The following is a 21548-nucleotide window of genomic DNA, read 5'->3' on the forward strand; positions in this document are numbered from 1 at the left end:
ATTCTTTTGTCTTCAGTTTCTTAATGCTTCTAATTTCATCTACTTATTTGACCAAAAAAAAAAAAATATTTATACAGAATTTACATTATACAAAGCTTGACACAAGCTGTAAATGCCACCAGCTCCTTTTCTATACACATTCCTTCTCCCTCCCCCGTCTTCCTGACATGAGTTAGAGCTGGAATCTTCTTTTTAAAAAGAACTCCAAAATTACAATAGTCACTTTTAATAAATTATTTACATGCTCTTGAAGTACAAAGAAATCAGCAAAAAAATTCAACATGTTTCTACAAGAAACAGTGTCTGAAGAGAAGATTCTTAAGTTTGCCTATGTACAGAAGATGCATTTTTTTAAACTTCAAAATCCTTTTTTCCTTAAATTTTTATTTTATATAGAAATGCACTGAAATGATCCCTGAAAAAGGTCACAAAAACCAGAACTGAATCTACTGTCTACATTGTCAGAGTTTAAAAATGTTTTTCTTGTAGAAATAAGCTGTTCTGTACAATATAAATATCTGCAAGATGAGCCCCTTCCCACCCCCTGATAGTTACAGATTACTTATGGGACCCAACATAGTTCTGGAATTGGAAAATATTGGTGTGAAATTGACAGATAAATGAACAGGGCAGGCAGGACATGCAGGTTTTCAAGCAGAGAGGGCACTTACTATATATGCCGATTTCTAAGGCATTTACAAACATAACTAAAGCCACCTCATTCACGCTTGGGGACAATAATATGGCTTGCAACTACATTTCCACAACTTTTGTGTTATTTTCTGGGATTGTTTCACGTAGCAGGTGCATTAAAGTGATTCAGTTTCAGGGGAGAAAATTTAACAGGGAACACATTCAATCTTGTTGTTTGTTGTTAATGTAAGCCCAAGCAGAATTAAGGATATGGTCTTCAATGAAATACAGAAAAATTCTTCTGTAAATACCCCCAACAAAGAAGAATGCCTGGCAAGCTTTAATTTTAGTTCTTCTCCCCTCCTTGAAAACTTTCCACATTACAATGAGCTTTTAATGGCTATGGCAACACCCAGTTTAGCAGGGCATGAGGCTGTGCCAGCCTTGGGCTGATGTCTATACCTTACACACTATGTTCTCTCCATTCTGCTCTACAATCTCAGGTTTTGTAGGCTACAGCCTTCGTAACTAGGAAGAGTCATAAATGTGTAACTGGTACAGCAGCCCAAATACATATTTGTATCTTTAGAGTGCCCAGACATTGCCCAACCAAGACCACGTGAGTGACTTGCCAGGAATGAGGCGGCCAAAACTAGTATGCATAAAATGGAGGCCATTGCTGCCACCCATTTAATGTCAGCTGAGACATCCTTTGGAGACTACAAGTCCCACCATCAAATACTCCATCCTGGCCCACTCAGAGGCTGCTCAATTCAAGATGGAAGCTTTGCATACTGGGCCCTGCAAGCCAAGATTCTGAAGGGAAACAAACAAACAAACAAAGAAGCAGGAAGTCAGGCTTCTAAGCTCATATTTAGACTTTGAAATACGTAATCTGGTTTTTCAAAAGTGCTGCGCACTCGGCTGCCCCCATGGAAACAGCTGGGCGCTGAACACTTTGGAAAAGTCAGGGCAGGTATTTAAGAGTCTAAATAAGGATTTAGGGAAACATTTTCAAAAGTGCCAGAGTGACTTAGAAGGTAAAGGTACTTCAGCACTTTTGAAAATTTTACCCTCGGAAACTAATATTAGTCTCATTTTTTTAATCTTGGCCAGAGTCTCTATAGGCTGCTTCTCCATAATAAAGACAAAGGCAATTGCATGTGGCCACCCTATCATCCCTCACAATCCACTGGGGTCATCAGTGTCATAGGAAACGTATTGTATATGCAAACTGGACAATGTATTTGTAAGAAACCAACATTGATACAGTAGTTTGAAGGGATGGAAAGGAAGAAGGCAGAGAAATTAATATGGGTTTGATATTCAGAACTTTAGTTCTGAAACACAAAGCTTTAGTGCATTCCCCAAAGCCTTAGACATGCCAACTGGAGATACAGTATGAAAGGAAGAATCATATTAAAACAAATAAAGGAGCAGTTAGCTTAATTCCAAAATGCTCCCAACGAATCTGTAGTTATAACCAGCTCTCAAAGACAGAAACCACTTGTGCTTCTAATAAATTTATGTCTTTGGGTCACAGATACCCACTGTTGAGGAGATTTTCAGAAAGCATTTACTGGGGGGGAAAAAATCACCAAAACAAAAACAAAATAAATAAAAAGGAGAGACTATTGCATGTCCAATCTCAGGGACAATGTAACTATCCTCAGCTAGAAATGCAGATAATATTAAGGCAGCTTGTATCAGTCATATGTTCCAGCTCCTCTAGGCCTTTTGCTTGAAAAAGAAATGAAATATAGAAGTCTACCCCATATTACATGCTACATACTGTAATACAGTCCTGGCAAATATATATGCAGTATAAATAACCCCTAAAAAACTCATTTCCAAGATTCCAACTTCTGATCACTGAAGCATGATCAGGCAGTAATCGTCACTAGACAGAAGAGAGTATGAACTCAGTTGTCCAAGTTACTCTAAAGGGAAAAGATTTTTAGTTACTGTGATAACAGTACTATTTTCCCCTCTACAAATTGTTGTTGTTTTTTTAAATGGCTTAGTACAACTAAGTTCCACTTGTAAGCAAGAGGAATTGAATACGTTTTGAAAGACTGATCTGCTTACCTTCAAGTGGCCAAATAATATTTCAGATCAAAATAAATACTTGCATTGGATTCTGGCTCATTTGAAATGGAACCCCTAGTATAAAACCGAGGATTTCATTACAACCTACGCTTACAGTGATAAAATGTTTTCTAAAAGGAAAATAATGTTTTTATTTGGAAGTTAAACTTTTTTAAAAACCAATTTTCATACTGTACGCAGTTTGGGATAGACTCTGATACCCTCATGCACTTTGAGCAGTGCCTTACTCCATAATTAGTCCTATTGAAATGAATGGGACCAATTTCAGGTACGGCTCAGTGTGAGTGAGAGTGGCAGAATATAGCCCTTTAGTAGTAGAACAAGAATCTCACCCATACAAGTGCAGAGCAAACAGTCTGAATGAAAAGTCATGGAAGGGAGGGAAAAGAGGCTGCGTGTCAGGAGGCGAAGTTGGAAATAAACAACAAAAGAAACCCAGCGGTTGGTTTCTTACAGGGAAAGAAATCTCAGTGCCATCTTCTATGAACTGTTCTAGTAGTGTATGCTTAAAAGACAGTAAGAGTTCTACAGCATAAACAATGACTGTACTGATCATTTAATTTCAGCCTCAGTATTTTGAATGAAAGAGGAATAGATCCACCAGAAATGTAGATACAGAAAAGGCCATTTATCAAGCCACCTTTTGCGAGGAAGGACGAAGTAACTGATTAAACTTATTAATTATGCAGATTGTGGTATTAAATATTTTTTCTGTATGGTAATAGAGCTATTGATCCCCCCAAAATACCAGCATGGCATGTGAAAATTAGAGGTGAGCCTAAGGCATTAAGTTCAGGTCCATTACAGAGCTGAATGTTCCCCAGCTTTCCAGGATGTTTGGGTCAGAGGAATTGATCAGGCCCATCTCTAAGGAAAAGGCAGGACAGTTCATTTATAGTCTCACTGTAGACACACCCAAGCATACATACACACACACACACACACACACACACTCTCACACTCTTGCACCCAAGCCTCTGGCTTGCTCTGTAACATCAACCATACATTTATTTACAGCTTACTCTGAAAAGTCTGTGCAATTTCAGCCAATCAAGCTCCCAACAAACCTTTATGGCATTTTCAGTCTCTGCTTCACATTTAAACGTTGAATGTCTTTTTCAAACAACAAACCGATGAGAAAAAGGTAGCAGCATTTATGGAAAGACAAAGGTTTACAACAAAAACAACAACAACAACAACAACAAAGGTACCATTATCGTACTATGAGCAATAATATAGAGACTGAACAGAGAGAAGCTAGTGTTTGGATATACTATGCCACAAAGTGGTAATCACCTTTTGTGTGTGTTGGATCTGACGAGGAAGAGCACCTGAAACGTGAACAGTCCTAGTTATGCATGTGCGCTTTTTGCTTTCACTTGTGATCCTGACAGAAGTGCGAAACTTGCTTGGTTCTCTTCTCTTCTTCTTCTTCTTTTTTTTTTTTTTTTGGCAAAGTGCAACCACACCTGGTTACTGCAGTTCTGACATGGCCGAAGGTGCAAGTGTGACGAGAAGCCTCGGGATTAGTTCAGGGTCCCCCTGCAGTTCTCAGAGCCGCACAGACATGGGATCTTTACATCCTCGATCGGAAACTTGTAGTCGTAAGTAATTTCCTCGTTCACGTTGATGTGCTGCTTGGAGTAGATGACAATCTTCTTCTGAGACTCCACGGTGATGACTTTAGCATAACAATTTGGCTGCAGGGGTGACCAATTGGGAAAGGGGTTAATTTTCTGAAAGTTTTAGATTTGCAGGCTTCTTTAGCAGTTATTTAAATCAGCTGAGTTGTTGCAGTTATTTTTACAGAGGGGCACAGGTACTTTTCCTGGGGCTGGGGTGTGGGGCTTTCACTTTCTCCTGCCATACTCAATTCCTCATGGGAATGGGAAGATTTATTGGGGGAATTAAGACAGAAAACAAAGTTCAGCCTTCACTGTACTTCTTCTAAGGTACAAATCATGACAGTTTGTACAGTCAGCATGAATGGCTCCTACAGGCTTTGGAATCTCAGGTGGGAGGCAGTAATGACTCAGACACCCAAATTATTATTACTTATTGAGTGCACACAGTCTGCCCAGTACTGTACAGAACACAGGCGAAGGCAGAGTCCCTGCCTGGAGGAGACAGACAACCCTGGTCCTACATGAACACCATTTGGGGGCTGTTCCCATAGCAGTGTTTGGGCTATGTTTTGTTTTAAACACCGTGCAATAGTGTCTCTCCAGGACCCTTAGATACAGTCGGGTTTCTGGGGCCAAATTCAGAGCTGACTCTAAATTGTTGTAACTTACAGCTTCCAGTCCCCTCATACCAGTTCATTATACTAGTCTTGACCCACATCAGCTTATCAATATGTTGATTACAGCTCCTATTAAACATCACCACCTCTGAGTATAACTGAATGTCTGGCTGGTTTATCTGTAAGTAAAGGCCAACTCTCGGAAGCATAAGCAAAGTGATACTTACATTGCAGCTATGATTAATAAACCTGGCAAAGTTTCCACATTTTGTTGCATCAATGATGGTGTCATGGTCGACCCTGAACATGTAACTGCTCCCAATGCCTTCATCCTCGTATCGTTTCTCTCGCATGTCTGCAATGACCTACCGGGCAAACCAATTGTCGAGTCAGTGTGTGCCGTAGAGATGGGCAGTAAAGTACAAGGGATTTATAAGCAGTCAATTTAAAAGGCACAAACCAAAACTGCCATTCAGGATTTAAAAAGATATTTACAACCCCAAATTATTCAAGAAAAGACAGGCTTAGAATTCAAAGGACAAGCATTTAGGATGGGATTTTCAAAGATTAGGCACTGAATTTCAAATGGGATTCAGCACCTAATTCCCTTGGACTTTGGAAAAGCCTGCTTTACATTTTAAACCCATACACCGCTGAAACCTACACAGAGGACAACACTCAGCAGGGCCCCTAGCTCTGCACTGAAAAAGATTGTGAGACTCCGAAAATGCTATGACCAGCTCACGTAGGAGGAATGTGTATCAAGAACCCTTGTCCCAGTCACTTGCATTCCTTTCATCACATCCCGCTCAATTTCTGCCTTGACAATCCTTCTCAAGTAAAATTGGACTCTGCATGTGAATGTTAGAGAACTTTAAAATTACACTCTTAAACCAGAAATTTGGTCAGGGCACAATTTCCAGAAAGAGCCCCTGCACAATACAGGCGAGAACAGCTCCTGTGAAAAATGCACAGCTCTGAAATCTGCCAAGGGTAGGGCTTGAACTCACAGTGCATAGGTGCAGCTGAGGCTCAATGAGTACAGTGTGTAACCTTGAGCTGCCTGCACACCCTATGGCTTCAACAGAGCCTAAGTCTTGCCGCACGTGCAAGTTCACTGGTTCAGACACATCAGGTTAGCTTGTGCTGACCTGGAGTTCCAAACTTTACTCTCAGTAATTTATTCAGTATTGCTTCCCAAGGGCACAAGCTGAGATCAAGCCCATGGAATCGTATCATTTGGGGAAGATCAGAGCATTAGTTTGAGTCCCAGATGTGGGCAACAAAATGTCAGAAGAATCATGTGGTTTTTTTTTTGTAAACAGCTGATGTTTTATGGGGTGGGGGGAGCTGTATCTCAGGAACCCAACTGCTCAAATGACCCCAAATTTGGATTTTAGAGCCCTTATAATAATCATCTTTCAAAAAGTAGGTGACTCTCAGGCTTATCTATAGCACAGCTTCTTCATGTCTGTGTCTCATTTGCCTTAGAGATTGTATGTTCATCCAGAGCAGTGAATGGGTAGCTAAAGGGCTGTGTAAATTTATGGCACTCTTTTAAAAAAAAAAAAAAAAAAAAAAAAAGGGACAAAAATTCTGAGAATATGTCTGGATTTAATCCTGTTTCAAGAAATTCTGCTCCAGCCTACATTTATCGGGTATTCTAAACAACCGTTTTTTTTAAAAGCACGCCAAGGCTTCGCCACTCAGCATTAAAGGGACCGTCCAGTCCATCATGTGAACAAAAGTATTTTAAACTTGTCTGGTCAAAAATCATAAATTGGAGTCTTTTATCTTACCCTCATTTCCACACAGATGTGACATATCATCATCAATAGGATTCTGCACAATGACTTCATCTTGCATATGTTACTCTCTGAAATGGTTTCCAGAGAACAGGCAGGAGGAAACAGAGCAAGAGAACCAACCCATGCACAAAAAACCCCAGAAGAAACACTCAAGATTTATGCATTGTGTGGTATTGAAAGCCTCAAGGAATCTTTAGTGTTTGTGAATTTACAAGTGGGATGGAGAAGATGAATAAAACCAGGTAGGTATGAAGAGCGATGCTACTGAGGACAGATACATGTGGCCTTCCACACTTCATGAAGTAGAAGTCTTCCACTCTGACTGAGTCATGGCAAAGGCCCTGTGGTCACCCATGGGGAAATACAGCTTACCTGTCTGATGTTCTGACCCACATATTCAATCACCATCTCGTCAGCTGCAATGGGCTCCATAGCAAAAAGGCCCCAGTCATGAATGTGACTCTTGCAGAATTTTAGCTTTTTCTTCCGGAACTGTGTACAAAACAACCCCAAACCATCATGAGCAAAAAATGAAACAGCAATCCGCACAGTACACAGCACATACGAAAGAGCCTTTGCAGTGTGTTCCATGCCACAAGTGGGACATTTCAGCATGTGGCACCTGACTCTATAGTTAAATCAGACTATTAATTACCTCCACGTTAGCTGTGAAAAGGAGTGTAGTCTAGTGGTTAGAGAAGGGAAGACGTTGTCTTGATTCTTGGGTTCTACTCCCAGTCCTGCCCCGATTCACTGAGTGTTCTTGTGCAAGTTGGTAGAACAGGCCCTTTTGGGCTATATCTCCTTTGCACTAGTGTCTAATGGGTTGTAGTAAGCACACACTTTTGGTCTGGGGCTCAGCTCCATTTGTTCATTGATTGTCTGGTTCCTGTTTTATTGTCTCTGTCTATCATGTGTTAAACCCCACAGGGTATATACACTGACCTCTGCCCCATGGGTTTCCCTTTGATTTGCTCCTTTCCATTCCATTTAGGTATTTGAACATTAGATCAAAGAGATCTAGCGATTGTATTGTTTGGAATTTGAAGTGTATTTAGTGCTCCCGAAAGTCAATACCCCAGGCCAAAGTACCTCAAACTACCTGCTGTTCTGAAGAGACAGTGCTACTAAGGGGTGAGAAGACAGTTCAGTGTGGAAATCCCTCCCAAACCTTCACTGAGACAACGAACAAGGGTGCCCAAATGTGGAGGAGGTTTTTGTGATGTGAATACCTGTCCACTAGGAACTGGACAGAGATCACCATCTAATTTCACATAGGCTACACAGCCATCAGATGGTAACTACTTCTGGTTACTACTGACCTGAACTAGATTGGACCCCACAATTTACAGAGGAGTCTCTTTGTCCCATTATCAACCCCCTTGTTCATGCAGTTGAAGCCACTGGACATATTGTACTAAGTAGCTCTTGTTCCCAGACATACTGCTACGGAGTAATACACAGTTTAATGTGATAAGCAAATATATGGCATCATAGCTAGATTTATAAACCACATGTTTTGCCATGGATCTGTGGCTTTTAGCTGGCCTTGCCTTAGCTTATTCCTAACCAGCACCCGACCTGTGCTCTCCAATTCACAGAATAAAAATCCGGTTGCGTGACGTACCTTCAGTTGGTTAAATTTGAGTAGGTCGCTGTCACAGCTACCAGTGAAGGACGAGAGAAGCCTGCGTTGCTCTGACCTCCTCTCAGAGCCAGCCCGGGTGGAAGCATGAGGTTGGGCAGGGATGCTCATTCCCTGCAAACGAGGAAGAACAGTTTAGGAGTTGCAATTTAAAAAGATCGGGGGCAACCCATTTGTACATCTCCTAGAGACAAGTGAGAGAGCCAGTGAGGAGTTTGATGCACATCCTCACACAGGCAGTACATATCTCAGCACAGACTCAGAATAGAAACTATTGGATTAGTTAACACAGTCTGCCCTGGCTAGTGAAAAACTCCTCCCTACAGTATATTTGCAGCATGGTTTACTAGGTAAGGCAGGTTAAGAGCATCTGGACTCCTGGGTTCTACTTCCAACTCTGCCACAGAACACAGAAATTATAAGACTTGATCAACTGGTCAGTTGCCAGTGGTCTATGTAGCCCAGTATCTGGTCTCTGACAGTGGCCACTACCAGATGCTTTGGAGGAAGGTGCAAAACCTTCATAGTGGACACATACTGACTAACTTGCTCTTAGAGGTAAGTTTCTTCCTAATCCTAGTCAGTCAGTGGTTGGCTGTTCCCTTGCAGCACGAGGTCTTATATCCCTTCTAACGAGATTTTTTTTTATCCTATCTAATTGTGGAGATTCTCATTATCCATAGAAAGTCTAATCCTGTCTTGAATACACTACACTAAACTCTTGGCCTTACTGACACCTTCTGGAAATTACTTCAGTAGGTTAGTTATGCTTTGTGTAAAACAATATTTCATTTGATCAGTTTTAGATTCAATAACTTTCAATTTCACGAAATGCCCCCTTGTTCTTTCATCATGAGAAAAGGTAAATAGGAGCACTTGATTTGCCTTCTCTATGTCACTGATTAATTTGATTACCTCTATCACCTCCCCTCTCTAACTAAACAGTTACAGTTTCTGAGGTAATGGGTCTATTACAGGAGAGGGTGGGAAAGGTTCTGTGACCTGCAATGTGCAGAAGGTCAAATTAGATAATCATGATGGTCCCTTTCTGACCTTAGAGTCTATGAGTCTTCAGTCTCTCTTCATGTACAAATCTTTCCATTCCTCTAATCACTCTATCACACCTCCTTGCTCTGCAACATGATACCTTGGTATACGCAGCCCCAATAAAGTATTTTAGATCTATATTGAAAAACAGGTTCCTCAATCCCCAAAGGACTTCCAGAATGACAAACTATACATGTATATAAGTATCGCTTCACTAATGCCACCGTGGAAATGCCCCTGCAATGGGGTGCAATGCAGCAGCCATTGAGAAAACACCAGTGACAACGCAGAACAGTTTAGGAGAGGAGGTGAAGGACACCATATATAGCTCTACCAACAGGGACATTTAAGTAGGCAGAATGCATTTCCCCATATTGGAATTTGGCCAGGACACAGGGGGAAGACACCCCCACTCTTACAGAAAATAGCCTGGGACCTTTGATGACCTTGAATCAATAGGATCTCTGTTTTATTTCTCATCTGAAAGGCAATACTTCCAACAGGGAAAGCCATACTGGGGCACTGGCTTAATTCCATCTCAGAGAGGAGAGTTACTAACACCACATTTCAAGACAAATCCAGTTAACACAAGGAAACAGTCAGCAATGAGAGTCTCCTTACTTGTGTATCAGCTGGCGGCTCCTCTGCAAATGCACGACTATTGTTGAGGTATTTAAGTTTGTCCTTCTTATCTATTTTGTAATAGCCTTCACTTCGTGCACAACCTGTAACATGTTCCCGCATGCCATCATCCCGCTTCTTCTTCTTCGGGGTAGAAAAGCTAGTAGGTGGAACTAAGTTAAGGAGAAACCCAGCTACACGTGGAAATCAGACAACAAAACACTCTGCTTGGTATTTGGTTCTTACAGCCATGTGGACAATTTCAATGCTATTTAAAAAAAAGAAGAAAGAAAGAAGGAAATTAAGACCACTTGCCAGAACAAGCTGCTAGAGTAGTGAAAATCTGTCAGGCAACTGGAAACTGGAAAGGTTTGCACATTTTTTTGCAGGTTTTAGGATTCGGCAAATAAAAGTGGTTTCCATCTAATGGTTCCGTGGTGACCATGTCAAGTGAATTTGGGCATCTCAGTCTACTTCCCTGTAGACAAAGGACACCGTCACTATTGGCACTAGTTGACAGTCTCCACAAAGAGGCCAGTTGACTGTACGGGCAACAAAGACCAAACTAATTGCTCACCCCGAGAGTTGGGTCCCTCGAGGTAAAGGATGGGGCAGAGTGGTAGTGGGACAAGTTAGCACTGCTGTTCCCCATGCTGTACGTGATCAATAGCTACTGAAAGAACTTCAGCCTCCAGGGCCAACAATTTGGTACCTTCCATGAGCTCAGAAAATTCAATAGTTTTTAGGGCAACCCCACACATCCCTACATGAGAAATGGACATTTCTTTATTTGTCACTATAATGCACTGGGACAGCAAAATACATTAAAACACAGAATAATGAAGAAATCTAATGAAATGGAAGAGGGGAATGGGCCCATCTGTCAAGAAAAGGCTGTTTGGGAGATGACTTCTGCAAAGTACATGACCAGGGACAGAGAGACAGCAGTCACCTGAGTACCTGGCTAAGCAGTTTGCTCTGTATGTTTTTAATGACATTTCCCACCCACTTGTAGTGTTTCTAGAACTTCCTCACAACATCTCAGACTGTGGTCAAGATACCACGAACGTATCACGGCAGCAAAGAATCATCACTTGATATAGTGCTAGAGAGGGCAAGGAGACGCTCCCTCTCTCAAATCCGGCTCCTGATTAGCCGTAGTAGCACAGCTCCCCAGACTTTCACAGGAGCAGAATCAGGTCCAGGCAGATATTCCAAACCCCATTCTGAACTCCTAATTGGCCAAGCAAAACTTAGGACTCGTTTGGTTATAATATTAAATGTTCACCCACACCCTTCCTCTCTCCCTAATATGGACCTGTATAGAAAACAGCACTGTGCAGTGGTTGGAGCTGCGGACGGGAACAAAAGATTATATTCTTTGCTCTGCCACCAATCCCAGCTGACTTTGAGTGACAAAACTCACTTCTCTGTGCTTCAGTTTCCACAACTGTACAATTGCAATGATAATGATTTTTCCCCCCATACAAGGGTATGGCAAGGATTCATGAGTGTTTGTTAAGTGCTTTGAGATTCTAGGTCAAGGCAATACAGGAGGACAGAGTATTATTATATCACATCATATTGCAAGACTATTAAAACAGTTATGACACCAATTTTCATTTTCACCAGATGGCCCTAAAACAAGCTCTTCAGTTCAGTAAACCTTGCCTACAAGGATTTATTGTCACTATAATAAAATAGGGAAACAACAAGTTAAAAATTACTTCAACAAGTTAGATGTCTTCAAGTCACCAGCGCCTGATGAAATACATCCTAAAATGCTTAAGGAGCTGACTGAGAAGATATCTAAACCATTAACATTATCTCTGAAAAGTCATGGAAGATGGGAGAGATTCCAGAAGACTGGAAAAAGGCAAATGTAGTGCCAATCTATAAAAAGGGAAATAAGGACAACTCGGGGAATTACAGACCAGTCAGTTTAATTTCTGTACCCGGAAAGATAATGGAGCAAATAATTAAGTAATAAATTTGCAAACATCTAGAAAATAATAAAATGATAAGTAACAGACAGCATGGATTTGTCAAGAACAAATCATGTCAAACCAACCTGATAGCTTTCTTTGACAGGGTAACAAGCCTTGTGGATGGCGGGAAAGCAGTAGACATGGTATATCTTGAGTTTAGTAAAGCTTTTGATACTGTCTCTCTCTCATGACCTTCTCATAAACAAACTAGGGAAACGCAACCTAGATGGAGCTACTATAAGGTGGGTGCATAACTGGTTGGAAAACCGTTCCCAGAGAGTAGTTATCAGTGGTTCACAGTCATCCTGGAGGGCATAACGAGTGGGGTCCAGCAGGGATCAGTTCTGGGACCGGTTATGTTCAATATCTTCATCAATGATTTAGATAATGATATAGAGGGTACATTTATAAATGCAACCTCTCCCAGCGGATGATACCAAGCTGGGAGAGGTTGCAAGTGCTTTGGAGGATAGGATTATAATTCAAAATGATCTGCACAAACTGGAGAAATCGGCTGAAGTAAATAGGATGAAATTCAATAAGGACAAATGCAAAGTACTCCACTTAGGAAGGAACCATCAGTTGCACACATACAAAACGGGAAATGACTGCCTAGGAAGGAGTACTGTGGAAAGGAATCTGGGAGTCATAGTGGGCCACAAGCTAAATGAGAGTCAACAGTGTAACGCTGTTGCCAAAAAAAAAAAAAAAAAAGTGAACATCATTCTGGGATGTAGTAGCAGGATTGTTGTAAGTAAGACACGAGAAGTAATTCTTCCGCTCTACTCTGCGCTGATTAGGCCTCAACTGGAGTATTGTCTCTCTGGACGCCACATTTCAGGAAAGATGTGGACAAATTGGAGAAAGTCCAGAGAAGAGCAACAAAAATGATGAAAGGTCTAGAAAACATGACCTAGATTGAAGAATGAAAAAATTGGGCTTGTTTAGTCTGGAAAAGAGAAGACTGAGAGAGGACATGATAACATTGCAACAAGGGAGGTTTAGGTTGGACATTAGGAAAAACTTTCGAACTGTCAGGGTGGTTAAGCACTGGAATAAATTGCCTAGGGAGGTTGTGGAATCTCCATCATTGGAGATTTTTAAGAAGAGGTTAGACAAACACCTGTCAGGGATGGTCTAGATAATACTTAGTCCTGTCATGAGTGTGGGGGACTGGACTAGATGACCTATCGAGGTCCCTTCCAGTCCTATGATTCTGTGATTAGTAAGCATTTGAAATAGCCATTGCAAACAGGTTACTGTACACATGACTATTTTATGTCTAAAAAGCTTCACATAGGAATGATTTCTCCCCCGTAAATTGTAATAGAAACAGTATTTTTATTTTTAACAAAAAATATCTTCTGCATTTGCAAACTGGGTTAGTGTAAAAAAAAAAAAAGAGTGAAAAATGAAACTGACTGGTTCTAAAGTGTAGCTAACTAGCATAGTTTAATTGTCTAAGCTGAGAATGCAAAAACAAACAAAAGATTAAATTAACAAATTTTCATTTACTATCTACAGCTTGGAGTACTAACATAGGTAAGTTTTTTTTTTTTTTTTTTTTCCAAAACAATTTAACTTGTCAGTATCCTATCAAGACATAACGGCCTTCATAAACCTTGAAAATGACTTTTCTTGTAATAAAATCTCCATCAGCATCCTCCCGACGGGTACACATTTATAATGTACTTCAAAAACAGCATTAACATACAACTGTATTTAGATTGTAGCAGTTCTACACATGACTATGTGCACTTCTGGAAGAAGGAATCTGTGTAGAAGTAGAATTCTGTTGTCTGATTGGAAGCATATGTCCATAAACATGTGCATGAATTAGCAAAAACAAATGGACTTGAAAGCGCCCTTCAACTCTGTATTTGATGCCTTGTTATAAGAAATCCAAGCCCTGTAGAGTTACTTTTATAAAGTCACCTTATAATGAAGTAGGATTGGATGCACTGATGGGAAGTTACAATCAAGTTTTAATCCAGCCCTCGAGCTCCCGCCGGGGAGTGGGTCTAGGGCTTGCCCTGCTCCGGCGCTCCAGCCGGGGAATGGGGTTGGGGGCTTGCCCTGCTCCGCACAGCTCCCAGAAGCAGCGGCATGTCCCCCCTCTAGCTCCTACGTGTAGAAGCAGCCAAGGGGCTCCGTGCGCTGCCCCCGCCCCAAGTGCCACCCCCGCCCCAAGTGCCACCTACTATTGGCCAGGAACTGCGACCAATGGGAGCTGCAGGGGTGGCGCCTGTGGACAGAGCAGCGCGCAGACCCACGCCTGGCTGTGCCTCCGCGTATGAGGCGGAGGGGGGGACATGCCGCTGTTTCTGGGAGCTGCTTGAGGTTAGGGGTGCAGGCTCCAGGCAGCACTGACCCTGTCCTGCACCTCAACCCCCTGCCCCAACCCTGATCCCCCTCCCACCTCCGAACCCCTCGATCCCAGCCCGGAGCACCCTCCTGCACCCCAACCCCTCATCTCCAGCCCCACCCCAGAGCCCTCACCTCCCTCCCCCCCCCCGCACCCGAACCCCCTGGCCCAGCCCAGAGCCCCCTCCCGCACCCTGAACTCCTCATTTCTGGCCCCACCCCAGAGTCCTCACCCTCTCCCACACCCCAACCCCAAATTTTGTGAGCATTCATGGCCCGCCATACAATTTTCATACCCAGATGTGGTCCTTGGGCCAAAAAGTTTGCCCACCCCTGTGTTAGAATAACGTTTGTTAATGGAAGGAATTTATCTCAAATATCGTCATTATGCGAATTACCAAATACATCATACACACACACTCACAAAACCTTCCTTTCCAGGACCTACATTCCTCAGCTGTCCAGTTCTCCTCTTCTTATCCCCTTCCCTAGCAAGTAAAGTACTATTAATGTAGATGCCAATTACTTAAATCTTATAACATTTATTTTTTGCAAATGAGTTTTCAAATGAGGAAGACAAATGGTATTCAATAAAGTGGATTCTGTAAAGACTTCATACCAAAAACTAAAAGGGGTGGGGGGTGCAGTTAATTTTGTCTCCTTTTTGGATATTTTCTATTAGTTAAAAAAATGCATTTTAAGGCTATTACGCAAGCCATAAAAAGGCAGAAGATTAAAAGTTTAAGCCAACACGCTGCCCTTAAGTCATGTCCTTTGGAATGGAGAAAAATAATGAAGAATGAAAAATGCAATGTCAGCCTGAACCTTGAATTTCCTACCTTTTGTCACTCTGCGTCACATGAACATTTTTAAATGAAGAGGAAACCATGTTTTACATGGAATCAGAAGAGATGGGATTTTTTACCCCACTGACTGTATCCATACGTATTCCTATGAGGGGAAAATTATGATTAAAACAATAACCAATACACTGCCTCTTCCAAGGCAAACATTATGCTTTAGGTTCAATCCAGAACCTCAGTGTGAAAGGATATAAGGATGGTATACCCAAAGGGTATCGTTGAGCCAGTCCATACCATTATCTTGCTGTAACAAGCGATCATACGTGATACACATGAACTTGATATCTTCCTCATCTATTCCTCCATTCCAGATATCATACAAAATGGTCATCTCCTCGAACTCGGAGCGGGGCCTAAAGTGGGGCCGATGTGGAGAATATTCAGGGGAAGGAATCACTGGGATGTCCTCAGGTGTCTTTTTCTGCCTCCGCCACTGTCTTTTAGGTTTCACGTGAATCTCCTCTTCTTTGAAGTCCTCATTCCACTGATTCTCTAGTTCCTTAAACGGAAGTTTCTCTGCTATGGCCTCCGGGGTTACCTTCTCGTGGAAGCTGTCATTCCTGAAGTCTAGGGTGACCGCTTCAGGATCTTTCAGTCCATAAAAAGCATCAGGATGCCCGCTCAACAACTCTTTGCTCACAGCACTTTCAGTCAAGGCAACTGGGACAGGAGGAGGTTCTGAAGTTTTGCTGGGATAGGCCTCCAACGAGAGGACCGAAGGAGGTGATCGTTTCGGCCGGCCTGGTTTCCTTTTGGTGGGCAGAGAGGAAGGAGTAGGAGGAAGAGGGAGAGGAAGAGAGACAGTAGGCGCTTCTGGGGAGAGCAAAACGGATTTCACGGCTACCTTACTCTCCTCTATGGATGTCTTTCCATCCACTGGCACACATGGCAGGGCTGCTACAGATACTGGCTCGTCGGGTGGCAAATCTATGTCTGTGTGGAAATCAGTTTCTGGAGGGCTAGCAAAGGGAATTGGGGAGGGAACACTGTTCATGCTGACCGTTCGGGAAGCACTAAGAGGTTCTTTAAAACATTTCTCCTCTGGCTCATCTTCTGATGGTTTCTTGCCAGACAGAAGGCAAGGAAGAGTTGCACCAGGCTCTGGGAAAGTAGGCGTGAAATTAAAATCCCTCCCAGGAGTCCGAGGAATGCCACTATTAATCCCAGGAGACTGGGATGGATATGAAAAAGGGCTGCCTGGGACTTGAGGGGAACTTAAAGTCAAGCTGCTTCCCGTAAGAGGAGCATCACTTCCAGGGGTGGCTGGAATAGTGTCCGTACTCTGTGACTTTGCAAAGCCATGTGAAGACTTGGCCATAATATCCCGCCCTGGAGTCCTAGGAAGCTCCTCTTCCAGAGCTGTTTTGGTCACAGTTAACTGTTCAGGGAAATTTTCTGGAGGGAGTAAAGGTTCCTCTTTACTAGGCGTTGTTGGAAGGGGAAGCGTAGAGGGTGGCACCTTATGCGCTGGAAGTATGGGAGTATCAGAATCCGAATGGACCACTATGTCCCGTCCAGGAGTCCAAGGCAGTCTCTCCTCCTCCTCCTCTGCTGTGGACAGGAGTTTTCCTGTAACTCGGGCTTCTAAGTCACTATCATCAGACTTACTGAAGAAGCGGCTCTTACTGGGTAGAGGTTCTTCAAATACCCCCACTGGTGCTGGGAGACAGAGATTCTCTTCTTCATCTTGAGATTCAGGCTTTGGACCCTCTAATACCTTAGGCTCCAGCTCAATATCCAGTTCAGACTCTTCCACTGGAGAGAAAAACAGAATGAGCTCCATTCAGTTCCTAATCATTTCCCAGTGTGTGCATGTTAAAGATGCTGCAATTACAAAACCAGCTCATATCCACTGGGGGGCTTTAAAAACGGCCACTTCCCATTTTGGAAGGGTAGAGAGGAGAGTAATTAGGACCCTGAAGTGACCACAGTTATCCCTAATGGACCACCAGAAAACATACTATTAATTTGGGGACTAGCTACTCTAGAGGCTAGAACCAAGGTTTCCCGCTTACAAAACGCGTTGCTTACAAAAAACTTGGCTGGCTTCTTACTGCCATAAAAAACATGAGTCAATTATTGGGGAAAGGCTGTTAGTAAGTAGGCTGTAAAAACCTTGAGCTGTCCTTAAGTTTTGTTTTTTTCCAGGAGGTAGTAAATTAACTGGAGGGCCAGCAAGAATGGCAACGGAGCAAAGGGGAAGCGTAATGCTCTTGAACATAACATGGAAGAAATGGGAGACCCCTGTAATTAAATGTGGATACACTCAGTTGGTATCACTGAGGCAATGTATATGCTGCTCTAGCTGTAACACTCTCATTTGTTCGTATTTTATTTACCTCCGTAGGGCCTAGGGCCAAAAGGAACCAACACTCAATCTATGAGGCAGCTTGAAATAACATTTTCAAGAGGAAAAAGGAAGGAGTGTGGAAATGTCTGGCCAGTCGGAGCGTTCTCCCAGGTCTATGCTAAGGAGCAAATGTGAAACCGGGGATTACTGATCTTTGCAGGGAGGTCTGACTCATTTCACTCTTGAACAATTGCATTGGGATGTCTTGATAGGAAGCACCAATGCTAAGACTATAGATTTCTCCTGCATTCTAATATGCCACCTCTAATGAAGATTCCCTACATCAGAGCAACCTTCCCTGCGGCGGAATGTGGCTGTCTCCAGAATGTATCAGAGACTCTCCCTGTGTCCTCCAAGGACAAGAGCTTGTTCTAGAAAGTAGTTCCTTCTCTGTCCCCAAGTGGTGAGCCTATGGCCAGCACAGAGCTTCCGAGTCCCATGGCAGCCCAGGAGCAAATGGCTGAGCAGGGAACAGAATCCAGTCCCCCGCATGGTGGTATTTTGCACCGCCTGTAGATTGTCAAGCTTTACCCACCTCGCTCCTATTTTAATAACAGTTTTAAAAAATCTCCTGGAGGTTGTCTTCTCACATAACATATAACTCTGTGAATTTAAGGAAGACACCAGAAGACCAATTTCCTTCTCCTGTCAATGCTGTGACAAATGTTCATTTACAAGGGAGCTAAGTGAAAACCCCCTAATGTAGGTCTGTGATTCCACCCCCCTCAAGCCCTGTTAAGTGTCTCTTTCCATTCCCCAGCGACATAGCCCCTTTAGAACCAAAGCACTAAAGGAGCCATTTCCTGGCTGTCGTTAAATTTAGAGTCCTAGTGCTCATCTACAAGGCACATCATAGATTGATTCTATGGTACCTCATAGGCCACTTATTCATTCACACACCCCTAAGGGTATGTCTAGACCGTGATAAAACACCCTCAGCACTGAGTCTTAGAGCCTGGGTCAGCTGCCTCGGGCTCATGCTGTGGGGCTAACAATAGCAGTTTACATGTTCAGGCTCACGCTGGAGCCTGGGCTCTGAGACACAACCCCACCCCCAACCCCCTTCGCGGGGTCTCAGAGACCAGGTTCCAGTCTGAATCTGAATGTCCACACTGCAAGTTTACAGCCCTCCTGCCCAAGCCCACTGATCTGGGCTCTGGGTTTTTTATTACAGTGTAGACATGCCCTAAGACAGTTATGGTCCAGAAGGACACTGCCACTAAACTGGCTAGGATAAGACTCTTGGGTGCAATGCACAGAGCATTTTCAGCAGCAGAACTCCAGCTGCAGAACACCTTACCAGATGATCAAGAGCTCAATCCAGACCTCCTTCCCCAGTGAGGCCATCTCCAGGACTGACCAATTATTGGGGCGATAAGGAGGAGGAAAGGACAAGAGGGGCACCGAAAATATGCACAATTGGATGCTGTGAGAATACTGTACTTTGATACTACAGCAACAGATGACAAAATACATTAACACACTGTACCTGCTACACATATAGGGGACGGCATTAGCTTTACTTCCTGGTCTCTCTCCGTGACCACCAAACCTTCAGCAGCAGTAGATTCCTCTGGCACTTCACTACTTTCATCTTCCCGTTGCTTGGTTTCTTCCATCTCTTCCTCTTTTACTGCCATAGCTGGTGCCTCTAGTGCCAGGCTTGTTGCTTCCATATAGTCGTCCACTGGAAACAGCTCCAGGATGGTCTCTTTTTCTTCATCTGCTAGTTCATGACTAGCAGACTCAAGCTCAATTTCAGCAGCCATGGCTTCTCTATCTTGGTCTTCAGCCGCCACCTCTTCCTCCTCCTCTTCTTCCTCCTCCTCTTCCTCATCCGAGTCAGAACTCGACTCAAATTCTGAGGAGTCCTCACTTTCATCAGATGATTCAGCTTCGGCTTTGGAAGATGTGGGACTCACTACATCTTCTGCAAGGATAAGATGTTATTATTATTATTGTCCTTTTATGACCTCATTAAACTATCATGTGAAACTACAGTAATGAATCCCCTGGATAGGGTTTTTTGGGGATTTCCTCCTGATTTTCAAGGGTTTCTTTAGACCAAAATATAGCTCACTTTTAGAAGAAAAATCAGTGTGGGAAAATATTTTTTCTTGAATGATATAAAACAAAACTGTTCTCCTCTGAAGTTCTGTGCTCCCAGAGAAGAGCTTCTAGATAGCATGGGAAACGTTGGTGTCTGCTTGTGCCCTGGTAGTGAGCATGGATGAGAGCACGTGGGGAAACTATTCTCTGCGCTGTTAAAAATGGCAATTGGTGCGAGCTGGAGATGCAAATGGGGGATTTACAGTATATTTTAAAATCAAATTTTATTCTCAATTTTTGATTTGGTGGGATGTTATTGTTATAACCCAGTGCTGTAGACTCCAATATGCACAAAGTTAGAACCAGTTCAAGGAGAGCAATCCCATTATAGATACTTAAGCGGGAATACAAGCTTAAGAATTGGCCTAGAGGTGAGCAATTCTACTGGAACAAAAATGTGGACCTGACCAGAAGCTAAAATTTACTTTGTTTCTAGTAAGAGTGCATACCTTCTTCAGAGTCCTGCTCATCTTCCTTTTCACTTGTTTCTACTCCCGTTTCTTCATCTTCATCCTCTTCCTCCTCTTCGTCAGCATCTTCCTCCTCCTCTTCCTCGTCTTCCTCCTCCTCCTCCTCATCTTCCTCCTTTGGCAGTAAATATTTTAGTATTTTAATGACAACTTTAGAAAAATATGTTGATTTTCTGTATTGGCTTGAATAAATACACCAAAATCTCAAATACCACAGCAACAGTAAATAAACCTAAACAGACAGTAATTCTGGACGCACAATTCAATGCGCATCAGAGAAGACTCTCAAAAGTTGTGTCCCAATAAAATCAAATAAAAGGCAAATTAAAAGACAGTGTTTGCCCACCTCTGTAAGACATTAAGTTTGTAATAGTATACAATGGGGATGGGAAGAGGAATTTGTTTTGAGCTGGTGAGTAAATTATGTCATCAAATCTCAGGAGAAGTAGCCCATATAATTTTATCTAAGCTACTCTAACTACACTAATTCAGAAGTGTAGTCTAGTGATTAGAGCTGGAGACTTGGGGTTAGAGAGTTCCACAGTTTAATTATGTGATGCTTGGGAGGGAAGAAATACCTTGCCAGGTGCTGCTTTCACCAATCCTCCCTCTTCCTCCTGCTCGTCTTCCTTTTCAGAACAGGATTCTTCTTCTTTACCTGAAGTCTCATCTCCTTCCTCCCCCTCACTGTCTAGCTCCAATGGTCTTGCTGGTCTCCTTCGGAGGCCTACTGCTTCTGCATCCTTCTTAGACAGGTCTGAAGTAACATCAGACATGTCTCTGTCCCTTTCTGACTCTGATGGGGGGAAAGAAGAGACGAGAATTGTAATCAAAACATCATGATGTCAAGGATTCAGCTATCATGGGTAAGCTCATAACATTATTATTAATAGTATTATAGCAGTGGTCAAAGGTTCCAATCAGGATCAAAACCCTACTGTACTATGCAAGAGATAGTCCCTACCCCAAAACATTTACATTCTGATTTAAGGCAAGGCACAACAAGGGGGTGTAACAAATAAAAGGAGGAAATGGGGAGGACGAACAAGAAATATTAAGGATCTCAGTCATACCTAGTGGCCATCTACGTAGACATTATGAGTTGGCAATTTATCACAGGCTTTCCATCAGAAGTGTGTCTTGAGGAGCGATTTATTGGAGGATGGGGGAGTGGCTTTATGGACTGGTTTGGGGCACATGTTCCATGCGTAAGTGGCAGCGCGGAAGAGAGAGAAGACGCTTGTGGAGAAATGGGTGGTCGCAGCTGACAAACCCGGCACAGCAGATTGGGTGAGGTGA

The 21548-nt window shown here is 42.8% G+C and overlaps 1 protein-coding gene across 1 annotated transcript in view; it reads right to left on the reverse strand.

Moving 5' to 3' along the window:
* Positions 1-4170: 4170 nt before the first annotated feature.
* The window catches only part of SETD1B (SET domain containing 1B, histone lysine methyltransferase), a 65383-nt gene continuing 48005 nt past the window's right edge, over positions 4171-21548 (reverse strand). The window contains exons 10-18 of the mRNA XM_029912633.1: positions 20828-21045; positions 20229-20343; positions 19160-19600; positions 15513-17075; positions 10106-10272; positions 8420-8551; positions 7165-7284; positions 5212-5349; positions 4171-4442 (exon numbers count right to left, since the gene is read on the reverse strand). Of these exons, the coding sequence (XP_029768493.1) occupies positions 4269-4442; positions 5212-5349; positions 7165-7284; positions 8420-8551; positions 10106-10272; positions 15513-17075; positions 19160-19600; positions 20229-20343; positions 20828-21045 (3068 nt within the window). The 3' untranslated portion in view covers positions 4171-4268. The remainder of the gene's footprint in view (positions 4443-5211; positions 5350-7164; positions 7285-8419; positions 8552-10105; positions 10273-15512; positions 17076-19159; positions 19601-20228; positions 20344-20827; positions 21046-21548) is intronic.

Source organism: Terrapene carolina, unplaced genomic scaffold, assembly GCF_002925995.2.
Source record: "Terrapene carolina triunguis isolate 2854851 unplaced genomic scaffold, T_m_triunguis-2.0 Scaffold234, whole genome shotgun sequence".
In the NCBI taxonomy this organism is placed as follows: Eukaryota; Metazoa; Chordata; order Testudines; family Emydidae; genus Terrapene; species Terrapene triunguis.